The following is a 25,716-nucleotide window of genomic DNA, read 5'->3' as shown; positions in this document are numbered from 1 at the left end:
AAGCCCCGGTGTTACGTGATAATGAATGAGCAGTGGAACAGTAGAAGTTAAAAATACTATGTTATATCTTGTTCTTGATCATAAGACTAAAATTGTTCAATTTTGCAGTTAATGATTATCTGTCTGATATTGTTAATGCTTTGAGGGGAATAAATTCAAATGTTATCATATTCTTAATTTGCGTAGTATTCCCGACCCGGATGCTTGCTTGTGCCACCCGGCTGACGAAAATTTCTGGGGAGAACACTGAATACTGAAACAAAGAACAGTGATCTTTTGCATTGCTGGAAGACTTCTATGTAGAAAGATCAACCAAAGTATTAGCTGTGCGCTCTTGAAGGTTCGGGTTCATAACTTAACAACTCTTTTACTTGTTTACCTTTTGTTGTTGAGGAAGAATTTGGTGTGTGTTTTACTATTTGGGATAATTTTAGTGTTCTTACATTTTTCCAGGTAATATTTCTGATCGGTAATAAGTGTGATTTAGAAGCCCAACGTGATGTAACATATGAAGAAGCAAAGCAGTTTGCAGATGAGAATGGACTAATGTTCGTTGAAGCAAGTGCTAGAACGTAAGTATAAAATCTTTTTATTTAGTGAAAGTGAAATTTCTGTAACTTAATTTGAAGGAATTTACGTATTTTGTACTAAATCTCTCTCCAATTTGTTCTATTTTAAAGGGGTGAAAATGTTGAAGAAGCATTCTTAGAAACAGCAAAGAAGATCTATCAAAGTATTCAAGATGGCAGGCAAGTGGTATTCAATAATAGTGCAGTATAAATATAGATTTGTAGAACAGGAAGTTTTGTATTTGGTTTTTACGTTTGCAGTAAAACTTTGATGCATCATTCTTCAGTGGGGTGGGGAGAAAATGCCGATGGATGCGGGAAAAATATGAAATGAAATGGCGTATGGCTTTTAGTGCCGGGAGTGTCCGAGTAACTTAAAAAATAGGGGGGAAAGCAGAATAATAAAAAAACGGATACTGTATTTGGACATTTTTCTTTATCTTTTGAATTGACACGTGATAGGTGACCTGCCCATCTATGAAAATACGGCCCTACCTATGATAAATTCTAATGCTGATAATGTCGCACACAAGCAGTCCCTAAACCATCGGAATTAACCCAGGAAGGTTAAAATCCCCGACCCAAGCTTGGACCTCTTGGACCAAAGGCCAGCACGCTAACCATTTAGCCATGGAGCCGGACATAATTATCATATACAGGGTCTCTCCTATAAACCCAGACCGTCCAGCGGCGTTTCTACTCTTAGACCTAAGCAGCTGTATGGGAGGCACGCGTGTTGTTCTTGACATTTCAAGGCGCGTGCACGTGTTCGACCTAGCATGTATAGCCAGTCTGAATCTCAGCTGTTAACATGGTGAGACAGTTTTCATTGCAAGACCGTGTTTTCATATATAAAGATTATTTTAAGTCGGCTCGATGAGGACACGATGCATTTGTTCAACAATTGCCTGATGAAATGTCACCTTCATGAGCACAGATTTGCATAATTGTAAATAAATGTGAAACTACTGGCTCATTGCTCAATAAAAAATCATGTGCGCACACAAACAGTTTTAACAGAGGTAAAGCTAGGTGACATTGGTGCGAATCTTGAATGGCCACCAAATAAATCACTCACAAAATTAGCACAAGTTGGAGTTCCGGTTTCTTCTGCACACAGTTACAAAGATGTTGCACATCAAACCATACAGATTTACACGGGCCCATTGTTTAAAATCTGCTGATCCAGCCACAAGAGTGAGATATTTTGAGTGCTATCTTGCATCATTGAATGATAGTTTATTCGACCCACAGCTTATGTTCTTTTCGGATGAGGCCTGGTTTCATTGGAATGGTAGTATGAATAGTCATAACTCTCACTATTGGTGTGCAGAAAATCCTAAGGGTGTTCATGAAAGATGACACTTCCAGCCTCTTTTATAAGGTAAGATTTCATATAAGATTGTATACATGCTTAAAGCAGGACGGCCGCGCATGACGTAAGTTGAGCTGAGGCAGCTGCTGTAGTGCAGAGTACAAACACCATGTGCTCGGTCTGGGTTTATAAGAGAGACCCTGTCTATAACGGCATCAAAATATTGCAACCACGATATATGCGATGAAAATAAAAATTATGGCTTTTATGCCGTTTCTTTTCACTTTTCATCTCATAATAATTGAAAACCTTATTGCCAGTTAATGCTAAACGTGGATATTGCGGCAATAACCTGCATTTTGGTTTGGATTTCGTAGACCCTTACGGAAGATAAGTTGGAGATCCAACACAGCATGACTCGGGCGATGTCGCAGAGGTTAGAAATTCAACATGGCGTGTTTCGGATGTTATCACAGTAGGCTATGTGAGGCTGGTAACTTAGGCACTAGTTAGAAGACACTTGGACTGTATTGGTTAGGTCCGGCTTGTGAGAAGACAATTGGGCAGGGGGGCAACAAAGCCAAACAGGCCTTTAGCATCCCACACACTCCACAAGGTACGACACGTTTAATCACTCTGTGACTAATTAAAAAGCACCCTGTACACGCCATCATGATTGTAAACTGTCCAATATTCTTATTTTCAAGTGAAAGTGGTAGTCCTAGCCAGCCAATAGCAACACAGAAAATGGTGGCAAATCTGAGTTTCACCGTGGCTCCGTTTTAATTTTTCTAAATAAGTAAGAATTCTTCTAGAGGTCGGGTAGTGGGTCTAGGAGTAGAAATGGCGCTAGGAGGCTCATATTATTATAAGATATAAATTTCATTTGTCAATTTATTTCTTACTAGCTCATGTACCTGCGCTTCGTTACGAGATTCTCAGAAAGACTGAATTTGTGGTTTTCCTAACTGTCAACATAGGTTATTACAAAAATGTCAGTAGGAATGTAGCAATTAAAAGTGCTGTTATCATATAAAATACTCTATCCAATGAAAAGCGCACATTTTCTCACTTAACAAACAGTACTACGGTGCCGATCTAACAGTCCAAAGTTTCAGACCGCAAATGACCAGGCCGCAGACTGCCGTGAACACTCCTGTACCATTATTCCATTAAATATACACTGCTCATTCCAATCAGTGCCTCAGGGTGGGGATTGAATAACTCGAATGCTATGATGAACTAGTGTGTTATGTACCTGTAGTATCAGAAAATTTATGAACCAGAGGAATGGCATGCTAAAGAAGAAAGTTATCTAACTCCCCAGCTACTTTCCACCAATATTCAGGCAGGCTGTTACACTCGGTACGACCGAGCGAGTTGCCCATGTGGTTAGGGGCGCGCAGCTGTGAGTTTGCATCTGGGAGACAGTGGATTCAAAACCCCACTGTCGGCAGCCCTGAGGATGGTATTCCGTGGTTTCCCATTTTCACACCAGACTGTACCTTAATTAAGGCGAAGGCCACTTCCTTCGCACTCCTAGCCCTTTCCTATCCCATCGTCGCCGTAAGACCTATCTGTGTCGGTGTGACGTAGAGCAAATTAAAAAAAAAAATACTCTGTACTCAACAGTGATCCTATCTATCGGAGATGAGTGGCTACAGGAGACACAAAGCACATCGCAACAAACAATGGTCAATGTAATGTTATTGTTGATCAGTTTTATGAGCTTTCTATATTGGAGGCCTTCACATTTAGTTTTCTTTCGACCCTGTGATATTAAGGTGTCTTATAAAATTATTTATAGCGTAGACTGTAGTTCCTTATTCTCAGACTTTATATAGCGTACCGATTTTTATTAAATTCTGTTTACCCATTTTCTCGTGATTCGGCGCTGAAATGGGCTTAGTAACCAAAATCCAAATTCATAAATATCTCTGTGATCATAGCCGGTACGGCAACAATGTATAAGACATAAATGATCGGAAATGTAATAATTCATAGCTATGTAGTATTTATTGATACGGCCACTAATAACATAAATATTTCAGAATTAAATTTTAGGCCTTCGCCTAAACTACCATTTCACTCAGCGTGAATAAAATTATTTTAACCCTAGATTGTAGTGACATATTCTCCAACTTCACATACCGATTTTCATTAAATTCTGTACAGCTGTTTTCTTGTGATGTGTGAACATACGTACATACAGACAGAAATTACGGAATTTTTTTTTAAAAAATGCATTTCCGTGTTACTGTGGACACGACTGATACAGAAATTCCGTACTTCATGAATTCTGAGCAATGTACAGACAAAACTCTTATTCTATATACATAGATAGGAGGCTCGTAGGCGTGGTAGCATGTAAATAAACCTGCACAGTGCACTTCAGCCTAAAAGATCCTTGCTCAAGACTAGTAACTCTGAATCGCTCGTACATTTTTGCGTATCAGGTTACCGTTGTTCTGTGCTAAAATATTGAGCTGTCGCTTTTAAATTAAAAAGCAAACTTTTGCGATTTTAGTTGCAAACAATGAGTACAGGAAAATAGTGGCTGAGGACAAATATGTTTTTGACGATCGATGCGATAAAACGTCATTCATTGAACGATAGGTGCGGAGAAATTTAACAGTGGTTTATATGGAATACTTTTGGGACCGAATAAATTGAATGATTAACACGTGAAAATGGAAGTTCTGGGAACGATGCATCAAGGTTCTACTGTACATGACTCTTACCATCATTGGTTTGACAGTATTTTTATTTTGGAATCGGAATAATTGATAATAATGACTGATGCTCTTCATTCTTACTTTCCATATTTTAAAAATTATTTGGTAGAAGTAACAAAATTAAACTGATTATTACTGCTCTGTGTCATGTTTAATCTCCTGTGTGCTTTACACACAACCCCTCCCAAATCTAGAAAATATAAAGAAGAAAATTAACCCAGATCAGATTATTTATTGTCTATACCCGTTATGAAGCAATGAGACAGTTGCAAAGAAATACCGTATTTGCTTGCATGTAACTCGCACCGTTTTGACAAAAAATAAGTGTGAACATTGACCGTGCGTGATATATGCGGGGATTTGTGTGCTAAAGGTCGTATTCCCAAAAATAACCCGTAAAATTTGCATTAGGCTATTGAAACAAGACATGACAAACGTACCCTATTCATTGTCATTGCCTTTAGTCTCCGAGCTATTCTCATGTGCATCATTCTGTTCACCATCCCATACTGCATCATCCTGATCTGACTTCCATCCAACGCATTTGTGATGCCCGTCTTCAAGAAACTCTTCACAATAACGTCTGTCGACACCATAACCCATGCGCGCATAACACGATCAAACAAGAGTTCAACTGACGGCCTGCTGGCGTCAGCTCGTGCTCCCCTCCTGCCATCCATTTGGCATACAATTTACTGCACGTATGTTTTCCTTGAAGGGCTTGTTGACAGAAACATCTAAGGGCTGCAGACAATGTCTGAGTCCACCAGGAATTACGAGATCAGTTTTCATTTCCTGAAGATGATTCTTTGTGTCTTCCAAGCATCCGCGGAAACTGTCTTGCAATGAATAGCATGAGGCAATAAAAATGAATGCCTACTGTAACGTGGGGTGAGATTGGTACAGGTTTTGAAGTTTTTGTGTCCTTAATTCACAGAAAGCAACTATATATCTTCATGTAGCATGTCAAAATGAAGGGGTATCCTCAAGCTTTCATTTCATCCATAGAACTTTAAACTTGAGTCATTCAGGTGGGTTCCACTTGAAATCTATGGGGTGAGATTGGGACAGCTCACTTTTCCATGGAGACAACTATGCTGCTGTCCAATGTCCTAATCTAACTCCTGTGGGACAATTTGGGGACTGTTTGAAAGAAGGAAATTTGGATATAAAAACATGTTTAATAGTTTTAAACATACAAAAAAGAAAAAAATAAGATGCATTCTTATGGACAATTGATTTGCCTTTCCACTAAAAGAATGAAAAGGAATACAGTAGAAGTCCGTAATAGCGAGTCTTCATAACACCGAAAAATTTACTCGCTGTAGCGGATTGTCGTTATACCCGATTTTTGTATAAAAGTCGGAAGAACCCCCATACACATTAAAATCGGTATGAAAAGGCAATCAATTTGTTTAAAACTTGCGTTTCCGCGGATGATATCCACACTACGGCTTACCTGTTTGTTATTTTTCGTGAAAGCGAGAGTTTAATTTCATTCTGAAAAAATGATAGTACCGTATTTCTCCGAATTCAAGAAGAACCCCACTTTTTCCTTCAAAAATGTGCCTATCCCTGTTGTTTTACATTGCCTTTTCAACTGTTTTTTTGTGGGGACTTTATCTTTTATTTTCTTTCTTTCTTACCTATGCATTGTTTTTTGCGTTTTATTCGGCTGATGATGACCCGGATTGGGATCGAAACCAGTACCGATTCCACTTATAATTAAATAGGAATGTAACACTACATTTTGTATTTATTTGTATTGAATAGGTTGAACTACCTTATTTATTATTTCAATTTAACAAATGAGATGCAACATGCAGATTCTAGTACCACAACTGCAACGGACTGCCGGAGACTCGAAATACTATTGATTTGCGCCTTCACAGACAGTCTGTCTGGCATGACCTCATCCGCCTCCACGACCGATGAGAACCACAAAAAGGAGATTCCTCCGTCCGTTTTGCTGTTGGGCCAAAGACACAGATGATGGGTTCCAGTGTCATTTCCTGCACTGAGGGGACTATCAACCCACCCAAAGAGGCTCATCTGCCCGAAGCCGTTGGCTCCTATGGGGGGTTGAGTTATTTACCGCCACTCGACACTTGGCGTTAGCTGTTTTTACGTTTCATCTTTATGATTGCCGGTTCCTCTCGTTTCTTCTGTAACTCCTCAAGAAAACTGTCACTCATGTGCTCTTTATGCAGAGCATGACCTTCTCGGGTAGTTTTTTTGTGACTTTTTCTCTGCTGATAGGCCAAATCCCACATGCTCTGAATCCTGCTTTCATACTTTCTTTTCCCCTCGCTGACAAATTTCCATTAGTTTCTTGAATAGTTTTTGAAATTGCTCCTTTAGAATGGTTGCACATTGTCTACCATAGTCAGTGTCCTTCCATGAATTCAAAATGCTTCTCCACTCACCTGTCATGGATCTGAAGTATGCCACATCTAATACAGTATGTGTGTTATTAGGAGGCAAAGCAATAAAAGAAATGCCATGCTGTTGACAAAGTTGATCACATGATAATTAAATTGAGAACTACGTTGTCACCAATTCTAACTTCTTTGCCCTGCTGCTTCCGAATATCGATAACATTACAAATTCGAACCAGTCTTCAAATACTTTTGAATCAAACTAGCCAGATTTTGTCCTGTTGTGTCTCATACCTGGAGGACCCCCTTCTCGCCATGTCTCATAAATACCTTTAGCCCCTGTAATTAACCATCAATGGAGCCATGTCTCCCTCAGCATTGCCTGCAACCATCAGAGAAGTGGCTGCTTTTGTTGTATTATCTTCTCTGGATATTTTTTCCCCTAGTTTAACCAACACTTATTTTCCACATCGTCAACCAAATTGGTCTCATAGTTCCAAATGTTAGAAGGGGGAACATTCTCCATTTCCTTCTACGAACTGTCAAAATATTTTTTTATGATATTCAGACTAATTCTGGCACGACTGCGGGATATATTTATCGCAACTCTCTTGCTCAATTGATCCGAATGACAGTCCAAAAACAGATAAGCCCAATCCCTTCCAGGAACATGCAGTTTCACTTTCCTTCCAATCCTATCCAAGTATGACTTAACTACATTTTTTAAATCTTCAACTGTAAACGGAAATCCATAGGTTGACAAAGCAGTTATGAGAAACGAGGTCATCATCTCTAGTGAACACAGGTTGAACTCCAAATTTCTTGTCATGTTTATTGTGCAGTTGTAAAAATAGACTATTCTTTGGTATTCCATTCCTAGAAAAACAGAAAAGAAGATTTATTGGATTGGTAATTAACGGTAATCTTACTGAAATTCCAAAATATGAACAAATGTTTAGATGATGAAGCTCTCAATTGACTTTTTTGCTGCTTGACATATAGATAGCTTTTTCTTCTTAATTTCGTCAATGGCAGAGTTCAGTTGGTCATCAGCATAATTTCTATAAGCCCTTCTGCCCACTCTTTTTATATATTTTTGTGGCAATTTTGTGCTTTTTAATAAACAAGAGAAAAACGAAGAGGTTATGGTATAGGTTATAGTACCAATCTCATCCCATCAAACTGACTAAACACGAAGTAATTGTGATAATAATGGGAAATTGTCATCAGAACAAAACAGTGTTAATCGAATTTCATCCTTAGAGATGTGCTAAATGAATTTCAACTCACCTATTGAAATATACACTGCCGATTTTGCACTACAGATAAGGTTTGGTGGATTTCATACTATGTACATTCAAACGCGATAAAGATAGCAATTAGCAATTTTCCATGGAAGTTATGTGACTGTCTGTGGTTATCTGAGGCAGTTTCGATTAATCAAAAGGTCTCATTAGTGATTTGCGAGGTCTGACGCCGTTTTACTGCTGTCATGTTCTGTCTAGCTGGTAATGTGTCTAAAATGACATTATTGTACAAATCTCACCCCATTTGACGGTATGTCTCAGCTGTGCGTACTGTACCTGGCGTTGCCACAGAGAGTTCAAAACTCTTTCACATGTTCTGGGAGCCCGTCCACACGGTGATTTACTACGCAACTCACGCCATAATGTAGCTAGATCAATGATAGCTAACGGTTTGAGAGGACAAGGTTATAATCTCTTTGAAGAAGTACAGGGTCTCTCCAACAGACGAAGCAACTGACACATCGACATTATTGCTTTTAAGCCATCCTGTTCTGAAGGTTTCATCATCAATCCAATAATTCGATTTGAGACCAACGAAAACCAGCCAGAAGAGGTCAATGTGGAAAAAAGGAATAATTTATGAAGAAATAGTGGACTTCTATAAGTGAAAGTACAAGCTCTCATCCATTTCTGTTATCGGCTTGATGTTAGGTGCTCGAGGAACCATACCTAAATTTTTTGTCTACTTCTGCAATATCTTTGGATTGAATAGATATTTCATCTATAACATTGCCATTATTACTCTCAAGAAGTCCATCATGATCTTCAAGAACCATGCTTGCGATCCTCAGATAATTGTTGAACGTGCCTCACTCTTTTGCCTACTATTAACTCCATACTATCTCGTGTATATATCTGTATCCAAAAGTACTCTTTGTCCTTGGGTAACCTCCAGCTTTTGCAGTAAGATAGTATAATATTAAAAAGAAGTTCAGATAAAAGTTATTTCCTGACAGCAAATACTAGTACATGTTTCATCCACTTAGTGAACATCTTCAGTTAATACCATCAGTACTGAACCATTTACACTGAATTATTAAAAAGAACAATGGAATAAAAATTTATTGGGAAACTGGTGCATGACTCATTAAAATCTAAAACTAAACATCAAATTAAAATATGAATAGAAAGTGCATCTATCAAGTCGTAAAACATCACACACATTCTGGCAAGCTAATCATTAAAATCTTAAAATTGTTCTTTGATGGGTTGATACACAAGGTCTGTATGTAGTGAGAACCATATTATGTGTCAGATATAACAAAGTGCATGTGTCCTGTTAGATCATCAGCCCAGAGGCTGGTTGGATCCTCAAATAGCACCACCAAAGGTTATGCAGTTATAAGGAAACCCCTAAAACCAATGGCAGCACCAAAATGAGGCGTACTAGGCAAGATGAGGAGTGAGGTAGTTTGCCATTGCTTTCCTCACTGGGTCAGAAAGTACTGTTGAAGCACGACTGACCCTATGAGCAGCACCTTTCATAACACTCAGATGCACTAGTCATGCTCTGAATGTCATTACTCAGCACTACCCATACTCCAGCAACTTCCATATTGTCACAGCCATGGATGTTGACTGGGACTTTGGTGGAGGCTACATTTACTCTGGCCTGTGCCAAGAGATGGATGCAAAAGTACTGTATCCATCAAGAAATGACAGCAGGCAGAACAAAGTGCATAAAAACGTTTAAAATTAGGATATACATCCTCCTGTGGCATGGATCAGTCTTATTTTATGTTGCGGTGAATCATTGAGCCTTTTGAATGTTGCAATCTTGCTATTGACAACTGCATGTAACACGTAAAATGTATGAGATCTAGAAACAAAGAAAATATCCAAATTAAGTTAAAGACTAAAGAGAAAGAAACTAAATAGGAATTTAGAATTTTTAAAAAATATTTTGCGGTGTTGACCTATGAAGATCTTTTGCCACTACTTACACCATTCAAGAGGAACCTGCGTGTAAGTGGAATTGCGGAAGTGTAGAGTGTTGAATGTGAGGCAAGGGACGCTAAGGACGACACAAACACCCAGGCCAGGGATATTAATTCAGAATAAGAAACCCTGACCCGGCTGGGAATTGAACCCGGGGCCGCTGGGTGACAGATGGACACGTTGCCCCCTACACCGCAGTGCCGGACAATTTGGAAGTTAGGTAACAACTTCCTCTCCGCTGGCCTCGTTGGAATTTTTGTTTCAAATGGTTATGTTGAACTCGAGAATATGGTTTTGAATGTAAGCACTGTTTCTCAAAAAAGTTCTCAAAAAAATTATAATTCCAGAAATGTTGTTTTATTAATGACCTTTAACTCAGCAGGAAAGCACGTTGAGACACTGAGACACTCGGTGTATAAGGCAGAACTAGTGGGAAATAATACATCATAATAATATTCAGTTTCCAGCTGTGGCCAGGTCTGCTTTGAACATAAGCTTCTCCATCTCCTCTTGTCTTCCTACCACTTCTTCATTTTTGCCCAGTCCTCTCCTCTTCTCTGTACACACTCTTCCACTCTATTCACCTGTCTGTTGGTGTTGTCCTGTTATCTTCATGTGTCCATACCATCTAAGTCTAGATACCTCTATCCTATTCTGTAGTGGCTTTTCTGTTACTATATCTCTAACCTTCTCATTTCTCATATTATCCATTCTTGTCACTCCTATCCTGCTTATCAGAAATTTCACTTGCCTGTATCCTAGTCACAGCTTTCTGCCTCATTATCCAAGTTTCTGCTGCGTAAGTCAGAATAGGTACATAGTATGTCCTGTACTACTTTTGCTTCTCTGAGGACATTCTTGCTCCAAACCAGGCTTCTGACACTTTTCAAGAACACTCCTGCTTGTCTTCCAGGGTCAATTATTTCCTTATCATTTCTTCCACTTTCCTCTATGATATTTTCCAGGTACTTGAAACTCTCTACCATCTACCTGAGCTGTTCCACTCAAAGCATTATCACTCTCATAAGTCTCTCCTTTCTATTTGTGATCACTGTCTTGCCTTTTTTGGCATTAAATTTCATTCCATATTGTTCCACCTCGATTCAAACATTTTAAATATTACTCTGTGCATATAAAACGACTGTGGTTTCTATAAGGACATTTTATATTAGGACCAAAATAATACCGTATTCCCTCGCATAATTAACGCCCTTGCATAATGTGCGCATCTAAGTATTTTTCGGTCCAAAGTGGAGAAAAAGAAATGATCCCATATTTGACACCCACTTCTTCGAACATCCACCATGCAGCTCTGGATGCGTTTCGAAATAAAGATGTCAGCTACTCAAGTAGCAGCCTTCCTACTGAAAAAACGGGCATTCCAAATACCGGGCAACGTGCTGTTATCAGCTGGTAGGAAATACTACTGCACTAGTTCAGTGAGAGAATCAGCTCAGAGGTGACTATTCCAGTCTGATACAAACATATTTTACAAGTGTTTCGGGTACGGGACATGCGTTTTCCTGTTATCTAAAAATTGTTTGTTAGTCCACAGATAGCAAGTAGAGTAACATTGCATCATATAAACTCGCGGTGATCAGTTAAGCTGAAACATACAGGAATAGGGCAGCGGGCCAGAAGTATTCAGTGTCTGAATGCAACATGCGCTACTGCGGTGACAGAGAAGTGCATTTGAAGCAACCAACAAGTCTCGCAAAGAATTTTGCAGACCAAAAAGTGGCAAGTTTCCGCAAATAGAGGAGGATGTGCTTAAATATATGATTTCGTTATGCAACATTGGATATGCACTTTCTCACGAAATGCTGTATTTTAAAGGACGAGAAATAGCCGCTGCACATGGAATCAGTGTCTCGGATTTGAAGGTTAGCTGCGGCTGGATGAATAATTTTATGAAGGGAAATGGACTTCCTCTTCGATGAAGAACAACACTACGCCATAAGGTGTTGAATGATTTCAACCAAAAAGCAACTGATTTTCATAGCTTTGTGATTGAGATGCGTAAATTGAAGGGATATTTGATCTCCCAAATAGGAAACTCAGGTCAGGCGCCAACCAGTTTCCACATGTCACAAAGTGGAACAATTGATAAGAAAGGAACACCGAGTGTTATTGTACGGGCTACCGGAAACGAAAAACTATGTACTGCAATGCTTGCTGTAAAAGCTGATGGCAGAAAGTTTGCACCTTATGTTGTTCTAAAACGAAAAACAATGCCTAAAGTAAAATTTTCGCGAGGGATCCACGTTGGTATCCAAGGAAAAGGGTGGATGGACATTTCACTCGTACAAGATTGGATACGAACCGTTTGGAGAAATCTAGCAGGGTCCCTCCTTCGATGCCTGGCCCTTCTTGTGTTGGACAGTTTTCTCTTTTTTTTTTTTTTGCCATTCTGTCTCATTATTATGACATTACATGAATTGTACTTTTATTAGTTCATGTTTATTTCACTTCAGGTCATGTTGTCAGCTCGTAATGGAAAGAATATTTTCCAGTGTTGGTACTTCAAACCCACGTGTCCAACTTACCTGATGTACCCTGTTTGGCTTATCAGAAAAAATCTCACGCCAGAATTTTACGCCAAATAGTGATAACTGCAAATGAGTTGAACGAATTGTGTTTATATTATGTTATATTTGATGTACCTTTTAAATGTAAATGAAATGTAAATAATTTTTAAATGTCTGAATTCCTTGAATGTTTTATGCATCCAAAGTTTTCGCCTGTATTTTTCGTCAAAAAAGTGCCTTAATTGCGCGAGAAAATACGGTAAAAGGCAATCTCAAGACCTCATATGGCTTTATTTATATAGTGTAACATCTGTTCTGGTCCTGAAAACATAATTGTTTCTGATCATCTTAAAATACTAGATTCATGTTAGGATTGAGCCATTTCGATTCCTGTCCGAAAGCGCAGTGACTATATACAGTCCTGGGTGAGGTGCCGAAAACCTGTTTGGCGATACAATCGAAAAAGGTTAAAAATGAACACCTAATCCTGGACATAATGTAGGAGATGTTTTACAAGTATAAGCATTTGATGAAACTCATTCCGTCTTCAAGTAGATTTGTCGAAATGCACACTGTCCCTTTCTAGTTGTTGTGGCCACACTGCTTCATGATTTCCGAGGATTCACTAAATAATACCACCCAAATGCGATGCTAAGATGGTCCCTTATGCAAGTCCACTGCCGATCGCTTTCACAGTATAGTACTTGCTCTTAATTATCGCAATGACGAGACGTTATTGCCAGGATCCATGCGTATGTCATAGCCATCCTTTCGTGATAAACAATGTTGTTTCTTGAAAAGTACTTGATCGAGGATTTAGCGTTGATTGGACTGAAATTTCTGGATGGTTGATCCGGGAAATTGTTTCTTCGAGAAACAGGTAATGCAGGGGCTGTACCTTAAGGCCATGACTGCTTCCTTCCCACTCCTAGCCCTTTCCTAACATGATTTAATTAGGATGCCCGCGGGACCGCATAATTTGAACGAATAGTCGGGGAAATGTAGTTTCCGAGAATGGATAATCGAGGTTCCACTGCACCTAGAAAATTACAAACTACCATATTTACTCGCGTATTACACCCCTTTTTTTCTCATCTACCACCAAGAAATGAAGGATATGCAATAACCTCAAATTTTATTCAGTGAACACATGACTTCTAGGCTATAAAGAGATATAAATTGTACATGTTAACATTCAACACTATTTTTTAACAAATGTACGAATATATTCTGAGTTTTTACTGGCTATTTTTGTTGGAAGGCAGTATTTCAAAATTTAAAAATAAATGAACACGTGACTTTTAGCCTACATATAAAGTAAATATAGTCAGTTTTAGTTACTGTTATATCATGTCATTCATCTCATCTCATTAACTCCTCTGAGGTGGATGTCAGGAAGGGCATGCAGTCATGAAAACTCCACGAAAATTAGTCTTGCTTCATACTCGATCCCAGAGAGGAAAGGGATAAGGGTATCATGTTATGCAATATTAATACAAAAGAACATAATGGCAGGCACAGGTAATGGCAGTCCTAACTAAGTGATGGTCTTTGACAGCTGGAGGATAGCTGCATGTACCGTTTTACCGCGTATCAACTTTCCTGCCATTCTTAAATCTTTGGCAATATGGTACCGGGAATCAAACTCAGGCTCCCCAAGAATGGCAGCTAACTGTGCTAACTATTAGGCTGGTGGACATTCTAAACTACAAAAAAAACAGACATATGGTATGACTGATGCATGCTTTAATTGCGTAGGTCGGACACGAAACTATTCGCCTAATTGTATGACGTCATCAGAGCTGTAGTAGGCCTACACTACGGAGGCAACATTTCTCAACTACGAAACACAGATGTACCTCATGACTGACGCGTTTTCATTGCGCGGGTCATACGGACAAAACTATTCACAAATTTGTGTGGTGTGATCGGACCTGCAGTAATGCTTGTACCCGCTTCGAAGCAGAATCTTTGTTCTTCTCTGACAAATTACATTGGGGGGGTCTTGTATGCGAGATTTATTTTTTCATTTTCTTTGTCCCAAAAAGCCAGGGGAGCTCTTTTACACGAATAAATACACTATTATGTCAGTATTATATATGTAGTTTATCATATTTTTTTCCCTTGTTTTTAGATTAGTTGCAAGAAAATGCCAACAGTAATTAAAAATTTGTTCGGCTGTTCATTCTATATGCGATCAGACATTTCTGCTTGCCTTATTAAAGAAACCCTTATAGAATTTAATGTCGGCAATATCATTTCCGTATTGTCAATTAGACGTTTTGGCTAGCTCTTACTACAAATCGCGGACGCAGGCAGATGCTTTCTGATGCTTGTGCTTATCTTATAATATTCAGACCTATAAATATCACAAGAGATTACAAAATTAAACATATATACCTATAAATACCCCATGAGATAATACAAATAATTTGCCTTGAATATTTAGATCAGACCACTATCACTCGTAACTAAGGCTTCAAGTCTAGGAGAGTTGAGCGGTGTGCGACGTTTAGTGAGTGTTGGTAGCGCAAAAGGTACGACTGACTGCTGAAAATGTACTAGACAATGACAGTGATACTGATTTCAGCTTTGATTGATTTAGAAAACTCTATTGGAAAAACTGTTCATTCATCTGGCAAAAGCAAGAGAGGTGAATCTGTTCCTGTAGGATCGAGGGAGGAGTCAAATATATGGAGCACAGACACTAATGGCCCGAACATAAAATCTCATTATTACACTGATGGAACAGAGGGTGTTCAAAGACATCAAAATTATAAAACATTGCTTAGGTGATGAACTTCTTTTGTGTATGAACCCATATATGAACATATGCCCTTCGGAGAGGGAGAGTAACATTGATGTAAAATAGGCATTTTTATGAACCTGAGCACCATCTGATGTTCAACCTGCTATGTCCCTGAGGACTAGGCCAGGGGAAGATGCGAGTAAATGTTTTGTGACTGTGAAACAGATGTCAAATCAGTATAGGTGTATTTGGATGTGAATAGGGATTTGATGTTAAAAATACTTCCATGTTTCTCAACACCTGTCATCCAGTCCCCATTCATACCGATGTTGACCAAACTACTACCGTGCTAGTGGCTGTGCGGCTTTGGGTCACATAGCTGTTAGCTTGCATTCGTGGGTTAGTGTGTGTGAAACCCACTGTCGGCAGCCCTGAACATGGTTTTTCATTTTATTCCCATTTACACACCAGGCAAATGCTGGGGCTGTACCTTTATTAAGGCCACAATCGCTTCCTTCCCCACTCCTAGCCCTCGTTTAATCTCATCGTCACCGTAAGACCTATCTATGTTGGTGCAACGCAAAGCAAATCTTCATTGTAACCAACTGATTTTTAACCTACTGTGTCCCTGAGGACTAGGCCATGAGAAGACACAGATGTTAAAACTAGCATAGGTGTATTTGGATGTGATTAGGGATTTGAAGAGTGATATTAAGAATACAGTACTTCCATGTGTCTCAACTCCCGTCATCCAGTCTCCATTCATACTGATGTTTACCAAACCACCACCGAGCATGTGGCCGCACGGTTTTGGTTGCGTAGCTGTTGGCTTGTACTCAGGAGATACTTGGTTTGAAATCCACTGTCAGCAGCCCTGAATATGGTTTTCCATGGTTTCCCATTTTCACACCAGACAAATGCTGGGGCTGTACTTAAATTAAAGCCATGGCCACTTCCTTCCCACTCTTAGTCCTTTCCTATTCCATTGTCGTCATAAGACCTATCTGTGTCAGTGCAAACCCATTCAACACCAAACCCGTATACATACGTTGTAACCGTACAACAGGGTTACAGATTCCATTCAGTATTTATTATTATTATTATTATTATTATTATTATTATTATTATTATTAACCCGATTCATTAGATTTTATATATTCTGTTTCTCATCATTTAGACTGTAATAATTAGGAATCACGTATATTATTGTATTTAATCATAGGTTAAGTGAAATTTGTAATTATTCTGTATTGTAGTAAGTGAGATTTGTTGGTTTCATATTGTCATGCTGTGGCTTGTAACTCTGGCTAGATGAGCTGGCATAGTATTTTGCACTCGAGGCTATGTTTAACTGAGAATGTTATGTGCAAGTAGATTTCCCGGTGACGCATTCAGCATAGTCATCCTCAATCCGCTTGGGCACGCTTAGACAACACTTGACTGATGACATCAGTGTGTGGGCACGTGATTGCGACCAAGTGTCAGTATTCGCCAGCTACTGTATGTTGAAGTGGAAGGGGTGAACAGAGAGTAGGGAGATGAGTCGTCATCGCGAGGTTATAAAAGTCGATGCGACGGTGGTGAGAGGTATCATATCTTTCAGATCATATCGTGCAGATCATATGTAACAGTCAGATGTATCAAATGGAAGAAGTGGTCTTCGAGTGATGGTCAGAGCTAAGAGTTGTGTTTGAAGAAGTAATAATCGAGGAGGTCTACAAGTGGTGGTTGTATCCGAGCAGAGACGAGTACTATGCTGATAAAGAAACATCTTCTTGTGAGGATGGACTTCACAAGATGTTTCAATAATATTTTCCAATTTGTTATAATATATTGAGTGGACGTAATTACATTGGAGCTCCCTACACGTGTACATGGTATGTAGGCCAACTCCTTGTTATATAAGAAGATAACAGCAGACGGCTCCCGACTTCAGCTCATAGGTTTTCCCAAGAATTTCAAGTTCAACAGCGGTGTATGCAGACATCAGGTAATTAAAGCATCAGACATGTTATGCATTCATAACATGAAGAAGAATGTAATCAGCGGCGATATCACATCTCACTTCAAGTTCATGCCAATAGCTTTTATTGTTTAGATTAAATTTTCCTTTTATTAGTACTGCAAATCTCACTATATATATTTTTTTGTTAAATTAAAAGAAGTCAATGCTTGTTCATTGTGACGTAAATTATAGTCATAAACTCAGTTTTATTTTAATTATAATAAGTGATTCCAGTTACATGTACAATCCTCAATTGTGGAAATGCAACAGTAATTTAATATTGTCCTGATCCATATCCCTGTATATTGCCAGATATGTGAGTTTATCACCTCATGCCTTGAAATAATTGATATAAGAGGTATGCTCTACCGAATTTTGTTGTTTTTCTTAAAAAAGTAACTGGCGCTCAAACAAATGTTATGTATATTGTGTGAAGGAGATGAAGGTATAAGAGTAGTGGTTGGAGTAGCCACAACGTTATTGAATGCTGTGCCCCGTCCACCAATCCCGTATATACACGTTGCAGTGGAGTGTGTAGTTCACCGATCTCATAAATGAACGGGATATAGTGTCATGCTCTCAAAAAAGTTATGTACGGTAGATATACCACTCCATTTCGCGTGTGTTTAAAGCGATCTGATGTTATTTCAGCTTCGTTGAAGTGGAACATCTTTCCCGCTAACATGTAGCCATCATGGCGTCTTGAAGTATATATTCATGTCTTCTTGATGAAGAAATTGAATGTTTCCTTATAAATAATGGTTCTGGAGAGCTATATTTTGATGATGAAGATGGAGTATATATAGGGGGCAATATTGAACTACAAGACAGTGCGAGACAAAGTAATAATGATGAATCTAATGTGGAATAGTCACCTCCTCCTGAGATAAATTCTTTTTACCCCAAATGTTAATAATCTCGATAATACCAGTTCTTGGATCAAACATTTTATATCATACTTCAGTAATAGTATCACTGAGCGGAGTAGCTGTGCGTGTTAACATGCTACCATCATGGAGCCAAGCTCTGCATTCAGCAGACGAGTGGATTCGAACCCCACCATCAGCTGCCCTGAGAATGTTTTATTTTTGTGGTTTCCCTTTTGCACTCCCAAGCAAATGCCGGGACAGTTCCTGTTCATAAGCCACAGCCGATTCTTTCACTTCCTTACCCAGTTTCATTCACTATCATTCATTTTATATTCATTATCTTCGCAACTGAGGTTTGTTTCAGGAAGGGCATCTGGCCGTAAAAATATACTGTAAAATATCTTGCTTCATCCTAGAACCCGTATTGTGGTGTGGGGCTAAGGGGATGATAAGCATTCCATTAATAGTATCAGTAAAAATGTATCTGTAAAACTGCTTCTTCCTGCCTGGTCATCAAAACTCGGCAGTGAAAAGGTTAAAAAGTAAAATACCAAAACCACGTTTGGCCACTTTCACTAAGTCCTGAAAACTTTTTCCTTATCGAATCACCCCTTCACAATGAGGGATTCCGAAGATGAGGTGGATTACATAGTCTTCATTTCTGAATTAATGATGTTTAGAAAAAAGTTAGTGAGAGGCAATTACTTCTGTCGAATTTCAGATGGAACCGTACTTATAATTTTAATAATTTCTGTTCAGATTGGATTTGAATGCTGCTGAATCCGGAGTTCAGCACAAACCTGCACAGCCAGGGCGGAACACATTGGTCAACGATCAACCCGGCAATAAGGATAGTTGTGCTTGCTAGGTAAGCTATGAAACTGAATACTATTATTTTTTTCTAAGATATGTTGTGAAGGTGTTGATGTTTATAATTTTAAGTAGATTTCAGCCATGCTCAGCAAAACATGACATTTTTAATAACCCAAACAAAAGATTTTTAATTAACACATTTTGCCATCCCATTTCATTTTAAATACAATATAAATTGTTGTCCCAGTCCTTCAGAGTTCTGTTTACAATTGTCAGGAAAAATGAGTTAATCCATATATCATTATGGCATAAATCGTACAAATTCATGATATCTCATCATAAATGCATTAATAACTGTAGTTTTATTAACACCAACTTCTTGTTCTTAATTATTAAACTTCGACGGTTGATGGGGATTTGTATTGCTAATTTAGTAGCGTGATAACTTAAACGAAGGTGGTTTACAGTGTTGTTGAGAGGTAATGTTCTAATACTATAGTGTTAAAAAAAAAGAGTCATACATACACCCTAAATAAATGAAAAATATAGTGATATGTCGCCAGTATTCTGTTTTCACAATTGGTGGTGCTGATAATCTCCAAAGAGCAGGTTTTAAGTGTTAAGCTGTATCAAACTTTTAATGTTTTCCCATGTTTCTCTACTAAGGGTGGCGTGCACCATCTTATGTATATAAATGATATGAGTAAAGGAGTGGAATCGGAGGTAAGGCTTTTTGCGGATAATGTTTTTCTCTGTAGAGTAATAAGTAAGTTACAAGATTGTGAGCAACTGCAACGTGACCTCGAAAATGTTGTGAGATGGACAGCAGGCAATGGTATGTTGACAAACGGGGTTAAAAGTCAGGTTGTGAGTTTCACAAATAGGAAAAGACCTCTCAGTTTTAATTGCTGCGTTGATGGGGATGAAAGTTCCTTTTGGGGATTATTGTAAGTATCTAGGTGTTAATATAAGGAAAGATCTTCATTGGGGTAATCACATAAATGGGATTATAAATAAAGGGTACAGATCTCTGCACGTGGTTATGAGGGTGTTTAGGGGTTGTAGTAAGGATGTAAAGGAGAGGGCATATAAGTCTCTGGTAAGACCCCAACTAGAGTGGTTCCATTGTATGGAACCCTCACCAGGATTACCTGATTCAAAAACGGGAAAAAATCCAAAGAAAAGCAGCTTGATTTGTTCTGGGTGATTTCCGACAAAAGAGTAGCGTTACAAAAATGTTGCAAAGTTTGGGCTGGGAAGAATTGAGAGAAAGAAGGAGAGCTGCTCGACTAAGTGGTATGTTATGAACATTAAAATAAGAATAATAGTTAACACCACCTTTCCAATACTTAACTTTCCTTATATTTAGGAAATAAACATTACAACAGGCGTTGTAAGATGGGACGTGTTTCGCTTAACTGTCGTGAGCATCATCAGCTGAAAATAAATCTTAGCCTAAAGTTAAGTCAGGGCCCCGAACCTAGTGTCCTTAAAATATATGGTACACTAAGAAACAAGATTTACATTTAGAAAATCAAATAGGCTTAAGACTAGTGTGAAAAAACATAAAAAATTACAACATGGCTAAGAGAAAAACACATAATCATGTTGAAACAGAGGATAAAAACTGAAAGTACAATACAGAGCTGGTAGTGAAACAATTAAAATCATTAGGTATCATTGCTACCAGTCAGTCAATCAGAATGTTCAAACATAAAACAAGAGTGAAAATATATAAGTGTTCATCATGGCTAAGTGAGAAAAACACGTTATCGCATTGCCAGAGGTTAAAAACATAAGGTGCAGCACAGAGCTGGCAGTGTAATAATCAAACTCATAGCTGCCAGTCAGTTAATAAGAATGTTCATCATGACAAGAAAGATGATTGAATGAAGAAATAATTAAAACACACTCTTGTATAGATACGTGAGACGCGCAAGAGAAATCACATATTGTAGCAGACATGGAGTAGTAACACTTCAAACAGGAATTGATCACGTCTGAAGCCGCTTCATTTTTACTGGGAGTTCAAGATCGAAACGGAAAAAAATAAGATGCCAAGTGCGTGAACTGAAATCTCTTTAAGTTGGATGAGCATTGACCGGAGACTTAGCCGTTCGAGGGGGTCTGTTAAACATATGCCCGTTGCTGTGTGTGTTGTATCTGTGTGCTTGCTTATTTTAATGTTCATAATCTGATGTCCAATATGGTCTATAATGAGATTTATTACTTGTAATAAGTGGTATGTTCCGAGCTGTCAGCGGAGAGATGGCGTGGAATGACATCAGTAGACGAATATAGGAAGGGGAGTTAGGGATTGGAATAACTTACCAAGGGAGATGTTCAATAAATTTCCAATTTCTTTGAAATCATTTAGGAAAAGGCTAGGAAAACAACGCATAGGGAATCTGCCACCTGGGCGACTGCCCTAAATGCAGATCAGTATTGATTGATTGATTGATTGATTGATTGATTGATTGATTGATTGATTGATTGATTGGAGTAACCGGCGAGTTGGCCGTGCGGTTAGGGGCACGCGGCTGTGAGCTTGCATCTGGGAGATAGTGGGTTCGAATCCTACTGTCAGCAGCCTTAAAGATGGTTTTCCGTGGTTTCCCATTTTCACACCTTAATTAAGGCTACGGTCGCTTCGTTCCAATTCCTAGGGTTTTCATATTCCATCGTCGCCATAAGACCTATCTATGTCGGTGCGACGTAAGGACACTTGCATCTTGGAGTAAATTACTCCGGAAGTAGCTTTTACTAAAGAAGTCCATACTACAGAAGTACCGTATTTACTCCCGTATTAGACCCCTTTTTTCCCCCACTTTTACAGCCAAAAATAATAAAGGGGGGTCCAATATGCGATAACCTCAAAATTTTTTGCAGCGAACACATGATTTCTAGGTTATAAAGAGCTATAAATTGTACGTGTAAACATTCTATACTATTATTTAACAGACTTAGAATGTATTTAAGTTATACTGGCTATTTTCGTCGGAAGGCAGTATTTCTAAACGTAAAAAGACAAAAAATGGTGATCACGACTTTTAGGCCTACGGTACATATAAAATTCTGTTTTAGTTACTCATATCACGCCATTTGTTACATCTCATTAATTCCTCTGGTGAGGCTGACGTCAGGAAGGGCATACGGCCGTAAAAACTCGCTACAAAGATTCGTCTCACTTCATACTCTATCCGGTAGGAGAAAGGTTTAAGTGTATCGTGTTATCATATAATTAAATATTGATACAAAAGAACTTAATGGCCAGTCATTTATTTCTGTCAGTTCAGCAGTAGGCCTACCACACAGTAAACCTGATCACTGCTCTCATTTGAATTATCGCCTTGCGCTGCGAACTTCCCTGCCTTGCTACCGGCATGTCGGCATTCTAAGTGACGTCATGATCACTGCTATCTCTCGTCAATCGCGTCAGCCATGCTTCATTCTCTTTCCCAGTTGGTGTATATGTAGCAGAAGCCACTCCTTCCGAATTAAGCCGTGCTATAGAAGGCATGCCAAACCATCAACTGATAACTAGCGTATGTTACGAGTTGTACTTCCGAATGTAATACATAGTAACTGGAAAAATTATTTTGATAACTGCGGCTGTTGAAACATAGACCCTTATTTGTAAGTATATTTCATGCTTGTTCTCTACATTTATCACATCAGGATTTGCATAAACAGCTGTCCCTGAGATAAGACAGACCACATTGTTTAGGTTAGGTACATTATCGCCCTGATAGTGCCAAAAGTTCGACGGAAAAATAAAAATAAATAACAGGAAAATATACAGCATTTATGGATATCTACAGGTATGGCGGTAGTGTGTTTTATTATCATAATGTTTAATTTTGTACGTTCGTTCTCTTTTTTTATTAACGCATACCCTAGTATGTTTTGTTTGACGTCTCTGAAAATCGTTTAAAGTACGTGGGGACATAAAATTATTATTATTTGTTAGGTACGTTGGTGAGTAAAACAATCGTTTTAAGTAGATAGCTTTTATCAAGTTTTAAACTTACTTCTCTCCAAATATATACCTATATTGGCCCGAGTTACAAGATATTAAACGACCACTTTGTTAATGATCTCGCCTATTGTATAAATAGCAACAACCGCGAATATTTCTCAACCAAAGTACACTCGTTTCCTCATCCCGAGGTTGTACAGCTCTTTTTAGATACACCCCCAGTGGCGGGGAGTTACATATACCACTTTTACCGCATATCAACCTTCCTGCCATTCGTAAATCTACGGCAGTACAGTACCGGGAATCAAAGTCAGACCCCCAAAAACAGCAACTAACTGTGCTAACCATTAAGCTGGCGGACATTATTAACCCTAGAGCAGGCGCGTGGGGGACAGGCGTCACCCAGGTCATTATTAATTTATGCCGTTGGTATTTTGTTTGTTCCAAGCCCGCGTAGCTTCCGAGAATATTGTCGCCAACAATACCTGATAATGCTTCTCTTGATTGTTTCATTTTTGTGGCAATCAGGATCAATTTAACATCGGAGGGTGACAAGTGTCCCCCACGCGACCATTGGTGCAACATTTTTTGAAATTCTTCTTGGTGAGTAATAATAATAATTCAAAAATAAATATACTCTAACCTCATCATTAAATCATGATGTTACAAGATTGTTTCTGTTTTTTATATGACTGCACGATTTTTTAGGTGAGGACAACATTTTATTGCTACCATGTTCGTACCTAAAAGACAGAGGACTGCAAACTCGGTGGATCCTACAGTTATAACTGATTGGCTAAATGAGTCATTTAGCGAGGAGGTACATATTTCACTTGAAGAAAGCCAGATGAAACAGAAAAGAATGCATCAGAGGGATTTTACACAGGTGTAAGAATGGAGAAAAGTGGAAGAAAGAAAAACCTAACCGTAACGTGCGAACTCGTAGCTGGAATATAATAACACATGTACTAGACGTGAAGAATACTGCTAGAAATACGAACACTGAACTTTCAACAATCTCACTTTTCCTAGATGACACAGTTATAAAAATGATCGCTTTCTGCACCAATGTTTACATGGACACAGTAAAAAATAAATTTCAGCATAACACAGATGTCAGACCAACCAATGAGGTAGAAGTACGAACGTTAATTGGTCTTCTCTATCAGATAGGTACCCTTAGATGTTCCAGGAAAAACATTCATGATTTGTGGTACAACAGCAAGGGCAGTGGCTTTGAATCGTGTTATCTTACCATGACAGAAAATAGATTCCTTTTCCTTCTAAGATGTTTAAGATTTGACAATATAAGAGACAGAACTGATCGCCGAGAAATTTATAAATTTGCACCTCTGCGGGAGTTATTTGAACTAATGATGAACAACTTCCAAAAGTACTTTTCTCCCAGTGAATACCTAACAGTGGACGAGCAACTATTGGCTTTTCACGGCAGATGTTCTTTCAAACAGTTTAATTCCAGAAAACCTGCGAAGTATGGGATTAAAACATTTGCTCTGGTTGATGCCAAAACTGCTTATACAATTAATCTTGAGACATGTGTAGGTGCACAACCAGAAGGTCTATACAAATGGAGCAACACTGCACAAGACATTGTTTTGCAATTAGTTGAGCTGGTGTAGGGAACAAATTTAAATATTACCGGATATAACTGGTTTTCCAGTATTCCCTTGGCTAAAACCCTTCTTACAGTAAGTCCCTAACTTTCAATATGCTTCCACAGTACGAAGTAACAAGAGGGAAATTCCGAAAGAGTTTTTACCGCACAAGCGAAGGGAAGAAAAATCTTCCCTCTTCGGATTTTAGGAAGAGTGCACACTTGTGTCAAATTGTACTGAAAAGAACAAAACTGTTTTGGTAATTTCAACAATGCACCATGATGACGCCATAGACATGGACACAGGTGAACAAAATAAGCCAGTCGTGATAAGCTTTTATAATATGACTAAAGGTGGGGTTGATTTGGTGGACCAGCTATGTCAGAAATATGATGTTGCTAGAAACACACAGCGATGGCCAATGGTAGTGTTCTTCAACTTGCTCAATATTGCTGCAATAAACGCATTTATTATTTTCAAGACAAATCAGAAGTTTGAAACAAAGATGAAAAGGAAGGAATTGCTCAAAACTATGGCTTGGGAAATGATTAAACCCCAAATTCAACGCCGATCAATGTTTGCACAAATACCACGCCAGATTAGAATACGCGCTCGGATTTTACTGGGGACGGAAGAGTGTGTGCAGTTGGAAGACCACCATGGGGCTAGAGGTATATGTTATCTGTGTGGCAGAACTCATGATAAAACTACTAGAAGATGGTGCTCGAGGTGCAAAAAGTGGGCCTGTGCGGAGCATCTGGAAGATATCTGTATTATTTGCATAGCAGAGTAACCACCTCGTACGTATCATTGTTGGCGGCTGTATTAGATTCCTATTACATTGTTACTCTCTATTTTTGGAGAACACTTATTATAGAGTATATTTTCAAGTAGTATTGTAAGAACTAATATTTG

The 25,716-nt window shown here is 38.7% G+C and overlaps 1 protein-coding gene across 1 annotated transcript in view; it reads left to right on the top strand.

Annotated features, from left to right (window-relative positions):
- The window catches only part of Rab14 (RAS oncogene family member Rab14), a 95,354-nt gene that overhangs the window by 54,395 nt on the left and 15,243 nt on the right, over positions 1-25,716 (top strand). The window contains exons 5-7 of the mRNA XM_067145291.2: positions 454-572; positions 681-749; positions 19,153-19,261. Coding sequence (XP_067001392.1) covers positions 454-572; positions 681-749; positions 19,153-19,261 — 297 coding nt within the window. The remainder of the gene's footprint in view (positions 1-453; positions 573-680; positions 750-19,152; positions 19,262-25,716) is intronic.

Source organism: Anabrus simplex, chromosome 4 (genome assembly GCF_040414725.1).
Source record: "Anabrus simplex isolate iqAnaSimp1 chromosome 4, ASM4041472v1, whole genome shotgun sequence".
NCBI lineage: Eukaryota > Metazoa > Arthropoda > Insecta > Orthoptera > Tettigoniidae > Anabrus > Anabrus simplex.
This window is presented reverse-complemented; position numbering and strand designations above follow the sequence as displayed.